This window comes from Astatotilapia calliptera, chromosome 19, assembly GCF_900246225.1.
Source record: "Astatotilapia calliptera chromosome 19, fAstCal1.2, whole genome shotgun sequence".
In the NCBI taxonomy this organism is placed as follows: Eukaryota; Metazoa; Chordata; class Actinopteri; order Cichliformes; family Cichlidae; genus Astatotilapia; species Astatotilapia calliptera.
Window position 1 is genome coordinate 20,014,793 of NC_039320.1, and position 10,194 is coordinate 20,024,986.

Below are 10,194 nucleotides of genomic sequence, written 5' to 3' on the forward strand. Positions count from 1 at the left end.
CTTATTTTAAACGTACCATTTAAAAAATAAATACATTTTTAAAGAATTTAAAATGAAGTCTGTTCAGTGTTCAGGAATGAGGTTTTGCTTATACTAGGTGTAACACTGTGTGCAAGCTGTAGACAGGAAGTAACATGCGGCCTGCTCTCGCTTCTATATATACACACACACATATTTGATACATGCATCTGTTTTCGTAGAGAGAGAGAAAGAGATTCTGTATGCGAAAGATGCGAAGCAGGAAGTAATACCGCTTTTCTCTAACCATTGCAGGTGAAGTGAATAGAGAGGGGGGGGGGGGGGGGGGGGGTTAAGATAGAGAATGTAAGTAAACACTGAAGTAAAGTCTCTTGGAAGATACTTCAAATGTGCTGGAGGACTACCCCTCTAAAAACAGCCATTAACTTGTACTGTAAACATGGAAGTCAGACTCACACAGCTGGATAGCAAATTCAAATGTTTATTTACAGCCTTTGTAATAGTCACTGAGAAGAGTGGTCTAAATACAAAAATAATAGGGGAAAAAAAACAAAAACAAAAACAAAAAAAAACAAGAGAAAGATGGCGGCTTATCTCCCTGAGCTTTACAAAAACAATGTGGGACCTGCAGGTGACAGGAGAGAGAGATGTTCTGTACACAGCCCTAATGCCACAAAATGAGAAAATACAAAGACAATATCTCAGACATGCTTCTACAACAGTTAGAAACTGACCCACATACACCAAGTCATGATGACTGAGTGGAGAAGAACACAGAAACACTGTAGGCAAATAAACTGACATTACTACCAGAGAACCAGTAACAATATTAACAGCGTTTGGCAAACATCAGGAGTTCCAAGAGCGACGTGAACAAAGATTACTTCTGCAAACTGTGGCCCACGGTGCGAATTCTCTACAACCTGTACTTCATGGTGTTGCTTCAAAAGTATGGCTGTTTTAAAAAAAAAAACAAAAAAAAAAAAAACAAAAACAAAAAACAAAAGAGGAAGACTGGGAAAGACAATCAAATGTGTACAGCTCAGAGTGAATCTCAGACTTTGTCTTTCTAAAAAGTTAGAAAGAAATCAAGAAAAAAAAAAAAAAAAAAAGACGATCAGTGCACTACAAGGCCTCGGGAGTCGGCTCACTAGGAACAAGTATTTACATATCCTTCATTGGGTCTGTGCATTGCTTTATTAAGTGCTTTTCAAAATTTAACATTTCCCATCCTTATTCAGCTTTTCTCTTTGAACAGCAGCCTGTCGGTGACACTTTTTGTTCTCAGTCAGATCATTTTGCTGCATCATCAAAATACTGTCCATCATAAGGCTTTCGGGAGGCCAGTGTCATGAGGGGGATCATAGCATAACTTGACTTTGGTACATAACTGGGGAAAATGAAGACGTCCCACATATATTTATCATGCATACCATTTTTCACCTCTGATTTTCATAACACTTCTTCCCCCCCCCCCCCATTTATTTTTTTAATTTCTTTAAATGCGAGTGGCTGACAGTGAAGGACACCCCCCCCCCCCCCCAAAAAAAAACCCCCTCCCAAAACTAAAACATTCCCAACAACATTTTGCACAAAACCCATTCAACAGACAAGTCACAAAGTTTCAGCTTCTCCAGAACAGACAAGTCTACAGCAGTGGCAATTACAATAATAATAATAATAACATAGCAAACCAGATTCTGAACACAAACATTGACAGTGTACTGTACAATAATTCCCACGGGTACCACAATAGTTCTGCATACAAGTAGGAAGCCTCTGGGGTCATGACGCCAGCCATTTTGAAGTTAGGTACAGAGCAGTAGTAACATCCTGCAGTGCGAGACCTGTCCATGGAGCACTGAGCTGCCGCTGTCCAACAGGACATCTGGTCTGGGCCGAGACACACACGGTGGTAAGAAGTAGGTGAAGGTTAGAGGTGTGCATTGTCTGATCTCTTCCAAGTCTGTTTTTGATTGATTTGCAGTCCAGGAGGATACGTTACGATGTCATAAAAGTGTGTTTATGTGTGCATATTGCTTCTCGCGTGGAGGGATTTGTTTTTCTTTTTTGGTGTCATGGGAAACGAGACGGCATCTGTCAGTTGAGTGAACTGGAGTGCTGATGTGAAGTATAACCAGTGTATGAAACGGGACAGTCCATCAGAAAGAAGAAAGAGTGTATGGGTGCTATAACACAGCCTCTAGTGCTGCGAGTTCTGTGCTGGCTGTCCATTTTGAATGCTGCTATTCTGTTCCTCTTCTTCCTCTTCGTCCTCCTCCTCCTCCTCACTGACCAAAAACTCCTCTGGAGGCCAGCGAAGCTCCCCGCTCTCAACTTCTCCTTCTGTCGGCTCAACCACAATGGATGGGAGGCGATCTTTGAGCTTACAGCAACGGTCAAAATCCGAGGGGTCTGGGAATATCTGTAGAGAAAATACACAAATGGTTATTCATCTGTCATTAGCTGAACGGGGATACTAGTTGGGCTCTGAAATGTAGTGGAGCGTCAGCTATCCCCCCCCAAAAAAGTTATTTGTAAGCAAGACTTTTGGATTCCTACAACTTAACTTGAATCTTGTGCAAGTGTTGCAGGCACCACTATAGGGCTGCAACGAAGGAGGAAGTGATGCGAAGACTAAACATCTGCGATAGGAACGGGTTGATTAAAATCCCAGTGGCATACCTGTGCTTACCCAACCCACATTCCTTCAGTTATACCAGCTTTCTGCATAGATGCTGCACAAGGGTCTGTATGGGTAAATGAGGCATCTCTAGCAGGACTTAGGATAAATGCTGCCTCATGTTTAATCTCAATGTCTTGGAAGGAATTGTGCCAAGCAGCTCATAGCCGCTTATGAGCGTCACCCGCAACTCTGAGGATTATACAATAGCATAATCATAACATTTTAAACCAAGAGTTAAAAAAAGTAAAATTTCACTGCGACATGATTTGTGCATAATTAGGAAACCTATCCCTGTAACAGTCAGCTTTTGAATATTGAACACTTCTGTGGATGTAAAGTCAAAAATCTCCTCGGAAAGAACACGAAATCTGTTGCGTTATCTGCAAATCCATGTATGCTGATAAATGTGGAGTGTCACACTAAAATATTTGGATCTGAACTGAAGGGCATGAGAGACAGACTGACAACAGAGATTACACGCATTCCCTGTTCTGGCAAGATTTGACATCAACCTCAGACTTTCTCTGTTCTCAGAAACAGGAGGAATGGCCCAGGGGAAAAAAGCCTGCCACTCCTGGTCCAAGAACAGCATTTTTCCCCCCCCTCTTTTTTGCTGTTGTTTGGATAAAGTGGATGAATATTTTTAGACCTGCATATTTCATTCCTAGACATTTGGGGGTGGGGTAAAGGGGGGCGATGTCGCTGTCTGGGCATAGAGCCGAGTGGAAAGAAAGCATTAGATGGGGCAGGAGAGAAAGTGAGACAAGAGATAGAGGAGATCCAGCTGTGTCCAAGTCTCCATGAATTCCATAGGAGACAGATGAGAAGGGAGGAAAAAGAGCTAAGAAAGCAAACGAGGAAAATCTCCCAGGTTATAAAAGGTTGTACGTGTCCATTAGTCATTTTTGTTTTACATTCTTCAAACCCAGGTGCATAACAAACTGTGCCAAGTAAATGCCATGTAATTATGTGTGCACGCAGATCCGTATTTATGTGTAATGCTTGAGTCGATCTGCATTTCTGGCCAGCATCGCTAATCCTCACTGTGCGTCAGCACCAAGGGGAGTTGGGCAGTGAGTGACCTTGCCTTCGGACCCCTAGCTAAAACATGTAATCACTTTCACTTCCAATGACAGGAAGTGAAGACACATCACCCAGGCACAATGTAGGCTATTTTAAGCTCTTCTAGCGTGGTTAGTTGTGAATCATGACATTGCCTTGTGATAATTCAGAAAGTCAACATCTACTCAGTTTTCACCATCTAGTATCATAGCTCATATTTATTTTAGTAGCTTTTGTAATAGCATCTGGGATTTCATGGCCATGGTTACTAGAGTCAAAGTCCTAGGAACTCATAATAGAGGAAGCTACTGATGGAGCATCACCAGTTCATACAGGGCTTCTCTAAGGAGATCCTGGGACATTGGGCAGGATAAGGATAGAAAGAGTGAGGGAGTGACACACTGGCACCCTCCTTTTCTCTTGGCCCCTCTCAGACAGACTCACAGCTGTGGTGTGAATTGAGTGGAGAGGAAGTGGGCCTTTTCCTCTAGGTCAGTCTACATCCTCTCTGAGTCATAGTCTTCACACACAGCTCTATACAGTTTATAAATGCACCAAACACACAGTTTGACACTATAATGAAGTTTTAAATGATCAAAATGAACTTAACAGGAGATGACCTCTTTGATAAGTATTCCATCTTCATGTTAATTTCCCTCCCGTAGAGTATTGACAGAAAGCCTTTTAATTTTTAGACAGTAAAATAATGAAGCAGCTGCATATTCAAATAATTTCATTTCTAAGATGACCCTGCTCAGCTGACAGCAAAACAAAGCCTTTGGCTACAACTTGTCAAGACCACCTGATAGCCGCTTTTAAAAACACTAATCTGTTGAGGGTTTATTTTTGTGACGGACCTCGGATAATTTGAATGTGCAGACCTCGGACAAGTCAGTCGGATAGACAGACTTTTAGGCTGTAACAACTATAATCTGCAATGTCCTTTCCATTACATATTAGAATTTTAAAGAAAGAAACAGCACAAGGGCTGTGCAATTTAGCTATAATGCTTTCTTATCATCGTAATCTCAGTATCTAGGTGGGCATTCTTGCTTTATCTTAAAACACAGATTTTTATCTGTAATAATTCTAATATTTGCTTCGCTCATAATGATGGAAGAAAGAAAATAATCACTATATCATTAGATGATACTCAGATTCAAGATAATAAATGGATAAAAGCAGATATGAAATGACAATGCTGCATAAAAATGCACAGGCTGGGAATTTGGAAGGAAGTGCTGTTTATCTGTCATGCATGCACGTGTGTCCTACCTGGAAGGAGAGTCTGTCCTTGCTGGGGCTGAGCCTCATGTCCTCCATGGGGGTGCTGTTGATCATCACCTCAGTCATATCTCGGCTGGGCACAAACACTGGGCTGTAGGGTTGAAAGAAGAAGACAAGCAATGTGATTAGACACAGTGACGATCATAGCACAGTTGCCCGGCATCTGCAGAGAAAATAAAAACACTAAGAAGATTTATAGTGTTGAATTATCCAAATGTTTCTAATCAATAATAATGTAATCCCCGTGTATTTTGTATGGCATACTACTGCGCAGACTGTATACAGTGAAGATAAACGGATAAAAGTTCAAAGGCTATAATAACTAACACAAGCATGCCAATGAGAGAGAGAGAAACACTTATCAAACCATCTATTTGCAGCCCAGGTCTGAAAGTTATGGTTGATCTATTTCCCTGCTGATGTTTGACAGTTTTGTTTATACTCTGCACATCTCCACCACAACACAACACGCATCCAGTCCGTCTGCTTTGCTAATGCACTGCAAAGCTGCAGAGCTCATGATGCGGCTTGCATAAGGTGGCCGTTTCTCAATACAGAGTGATGTGCTCTTGCGCTAGCAACCAGAGAACAGTCATTGTGAGAGTGTGCTGGGGGCGTGCTGTGGTATTTGACTGGGGAGGAACTTGATGCACTCAGTTCCATCAAAGCTTGGCCAAACTTTCCATTTTAGATGAAAGTAGCAAGAGGTTGTTTATCCAAGCTCAGTGCATTCACTATCCAGCATTGTCGCAGTAACGCTTAAAGCAGGTCCCAAGACTCGCATAGATGCTGTCTTGAGACAAGATGCTGAGCGGCCTTCTCACGCTCTCTATTTAAAGCCTGGTGCCTAGTGGTCAGTGGCCACAGGCTTGTGGTTTGTGTGGTCACTGGCTAAAAAGGACAAAGAAAATAGAGCATGCCAAGAAGCTCACTCACATGCTCACATTATCCAGTTTGATGGGCTTGCTTATTTATTTATTTTTTGGGACAAGATGTGTGGGCTTCACTTAACCTACTTTAAATCAGAAATTCAGACGGAGGGTTTATTTTTAGATGCATCAGAAGCATGAAAATTATATTTTTTTAAAAGGTAGGCTTTGGTGAAAATGGTATTATGGTATAACTTTTCTTTTTTAAGGATCTGCTGAATTCTCTGACAGAGACATATTTTATTAAAGAAATAAATATATATTGATAAGGGGAAAAAAACTGAAGTCTCTCTACAAACAAATCTGTCAAACCCTCACTTTCACTTCATCTGTCATTACATGGAATATATTATGTGGAATTTCTGCGTAAAGTACTGTTCTGCCTTATTATCTCCATGCATGACTCATTCAAAGCACAGCGTCCTGACAATCCCCTCTGCATTGCTTCAACCTCGATGTTTGAATGGAAGATTTTTATTGTTGACCTTTGTTTTTGTTTGAGAAATTGTCAAGATGACACCAACCCACAAGAACTAACATTAAAAAGTTAAGAGAGCCACAGGCTAGAACAGCACTCAGATCATTCACTGACCCCTGGTACAACCCAGGATTTCTAGGTCTCCGCTTTGTGTATCTGAACCTTTAATCAGTACCGTCAACTTTTGAATGTAACACATGTACCTATACACATACTGCAGTTTCTATGTAGCCTAAATTAAGATGGGATTATTAACAAGGGGGACTGAATCATGAGATATAAGACAGAGATCTTTAACCCCTGGGGCATAGAAATAATCAATTTTTCCATCCCTAAATATACACAACCTCTTGTTGTTTCAGGAAGAAAGACTGCCATCATAGCAGGGTGTACAATGGCTCTGAAAATGTTAAAATTAAAAAGCTTCCGTCTGAATCACTGTTAAGTAACCTTTTCTGCGCTAGTGAGACGACTGGCCAGAAACAATAGCCGGATATCCAGAAATAAACCGAGGAGGCTTGAGGGATATGCAAGGTTTAGGATGGGAAAAAAAAAGTCAGCTCAGGTTATTCTTTAACTAATATCATCGCTGAGTGGGGTTCAGAGGAGCGTGAGGCAGACATGCAAAAACAGCAGAGGTGGAGACAGAAGGATGACAGTGAAGACCTGAGCAGGAGGAGAAGAGGGGAAAGGGAGGGAGAGAAGGAAAAGAAAGATAAACACTTAGGACTTGCCAGTCATATTTCTGTTCGGGGATCTATAAACATCCTGCTCAGCTAAGAATAACAGAACATCAGCCTAATAAAACACAAAGGGGCACAATGAGGAGGAAGTAGGGGTGCACGAGTAACAAGTCAACCTGGGAGGAAACAAACATGCACAAATAGTCCTGGAATTACTGCTTCAGGTGTCAGGGAGGGATCGACGACATGCCCCTCTCAAAGAGGACGCAGGAGTTATCCAAGCAACCAAGTGGTATAGATTAGATGCATTCAGCATGACCGCAACTCGCACGCTTACATGTGACCTTAACAGAGTTAAGGAACAGACCGCCTATTTCTGTAAGCAAGAAACACATTAAAGATACATGATCTCAATGATTAATCGGTGAGGCTGGTGGTGCAGATGGCACTTAATCTCTTACCTCTTGACCCAGTCAGCCTAATGCATACCTGGTCCTGCCAGCTTCCTAATGCCTCAGCGAGCCAGGCCACAGATAGATAGCCAGTACCATCACGAGGCCACTACGGTCCAATATGTTCTTGACCATATGTCCAAAGTTTAGAGCAATTCAGTTAATTAGTTGATTGCTGGGTTCAAGCATAGCTCTTTAAAGCGCTTGCTGTACCAAATCTGCTCTACTTATTCCTAACAACGCTGACCTTACGCTGGAGCCTTTTCACATACAAACGACATGAACTTCTTTGGGTTTCTACAGGAAAGCCTTTCCAACTGCTGTCAAAAATCTTCCTTTTCAAAACGTGAACAAAAACTGAGTCTGCTTGTTAAACAAATGTGACGGTTGTTTTATTCACCTGTCCCTGAACTACAAAGAGGCTAGCTCCATGCTAGTTCCTTGCTTCTCTGTAGTGATGCTGACTGGAGCCCAAATGGTCTTTGCAACAATCTCACGCCACAAGAGGAATGTGCAACTTGCATTATTAACATTGTTTCCCCTCTGAACACCCCTGCTAGTCCTTACTACTACTACGACGATCATAAATCTAATGCAATGTGGCAAACACAGAGCAAAGCTGATGAGGTTCAGTGCCAAGTGCTGTGCTTTCCACCACCCAAGTCACCCAGCTCTGCAGGTATGCGGGGCTCAATGAGTAGGACCCTCAGAAGTGAGCAGGAACAAATGAGTTGAATCCAGATTCCTGTGGGCTGACCATCACTGAAAACACATCATATATCAGTGTCCTCTGCGATGTATGTGGAAAATTATCTCTTTACACTGTTGCCAAGTGCTTACTCATATTGAATAGTTTGAGAAACTCAACCAATGGAAGACATTTTTCTCTTTATATGTGATGTAGTATTTTATACAAGATGATGGCATTTTGGGAGAGAAATGTCTTCTTGTTGGCACAGAGAAAGGCAAAGACTTCAGTGCAGCATAACAATCTTGTTTCGCACTCTGAAACAGTTACACCACTCTGATAAAACTAAAGAAGTGAAGGTTTCTGACAGAAGCGCAAGCCTACTGTAAGTAAGCTCAGGCGAGAAAGCAACGTGTGGTTAAAACAAAGAGGTCGATTTTGAACTTCCTGGTAGAGACAAACAGAGGCCTACTGAGGTTTTAACAGTGCTCGCAAAACCATTTTTTTCAAAGCAGCTTGCATATCCTATGTAAAGAAAAGAAAATATTTGACAGAAGAGAATTAAAAATGCCCGAACAAACAAAGACACATTCCTTATTCCTCCATCAAAGAGTGAATTATGGAGTCATGGTAGGATACTGATTGCCGGCTATGGAAAATGTAACACTGATAACAGATATTAGTAATAGATAGGGCGCACTTCTCTTTTTGCACGTTCAGTATTTAAGACCAAAAACTGAAAGCAAAGGTCCTATTACATTCACATACAGCAAAGTAAGCCTATTTGTTCCGAGCTTCCAAAAATGGCATGAAAGTGAGAAGAGATCAACTTACATTTACTGTCAAATGGACTGAAATAAGCTGAAAATGATGACAGCACAGTGAGACTAATGCACCTTTCTAAACTGGCGCATGGAGCAGTACCTAAACCTACCGAATATCCTGGTAACCATTTGATTTTTTTCTTTTAAGACCGAGACCTACAATATTCTCGTTTTCCAATCTGAGTGCTGTGACATTTCCAATTTCAGGGGCAACACCCCACAGAAAATCTCAAAGGAAACATGAGTGGGTGTAGCAACAAAAATAGGGTGGCTGATTTTAAGGGAAATCACCAATCTAAACGAAACAACTAAATCCTTCATTGTTCTTGTCTGTCAGGTGCAATGCCGAGAAATCCAGCGCCTGACATATAATTAGTTACGATTTTTAAAATGCATAAACAAAAGCACACACATAAACAGGTACGAACGGAAAACAGAGTACTCACCAGTATATCTGCGGTGAAAATACAGACATGAATTCACACCTGCTGTCACTTCTGCTGGGGGATCTAATTGCTGCCGCTTACTTCTCTTTACTTTTATTTATTTATGTATGTATTTATTTATTTTTTTCTCTTTGTCTACCACAAAAGCAAAACGGGATGCTCACGCAAAGCGAAAGTCACTGTTCAGCGAAGTCTCGAAAGCCTGCCCTTCAAATTGGTGCGTCTGATCAGATCCACAGCTGTGGCGGAGCATTTATGCGAGAGGCGTGTACTCCAGCAGCCAGAGACACACCTCTCCTCAGCACGAGCCAAAAATCCTCAATGGCAGCTCATTAACGACAAGAGCCAATCAGAGCACAGGCTGACTGGAGCTCATCCAGCCTCCAGCCCTGATGACGGCAAACGCGGCTGAACCCGCTCATTGGGGACGGGCGAAGAGATGCTGCGCGATGATTTGCAGTCTCTAAGGCAACTAAATGACAGCCTTACCTCCCCTTGAATGACAAAAGCACTCCAATTCGCCCGCTAGTTTATTCGTGACATTTATCCAAATGAGGAGGAAAGAAAGGCTCATTCATAAATATATTCCAAGGGCAAGTCAATGTCTGTAGACTTCGGCAACAACGCAGGATGGTATTTATTTATTTATTTTGCAAGCCTTTACTGTGTTATATCATAGA

At 41.8% G+C, this 10,194-nt stretch overlaps 1 protein-coding gene across 1 annotated transcript; it reads right to left on the reverse strand.

The window, feature by feature from the left end:
- Positions 1-1,537: 1,537 nt before the first annotated feature.
- On the reverse strand, positions 1,538-9,797 carry lbh (LBH regulator of WNT signaling pathway). Its single transcript, XM_026152824.1, has 3 exons — positions 9,515-9,797; positions 5,003-5,105; positions 1,538-2,404 (listed from the first exon to the last, which is right to left on the reverse strand). Exons 1-3 carry the CDS (start codon positions 9,541-9,543, stop codon positions 2,183-2,185), a joined length of 354 nt encoding a protein of 117 aa, XP_026008609.1. The 5' UTR covers positions 9,544-9,797; the 3' UTR covers positions 1,538-2,182.
- Between the last annotated feature and the right edge of the window lie 397 nt (positions 9,798-10,194).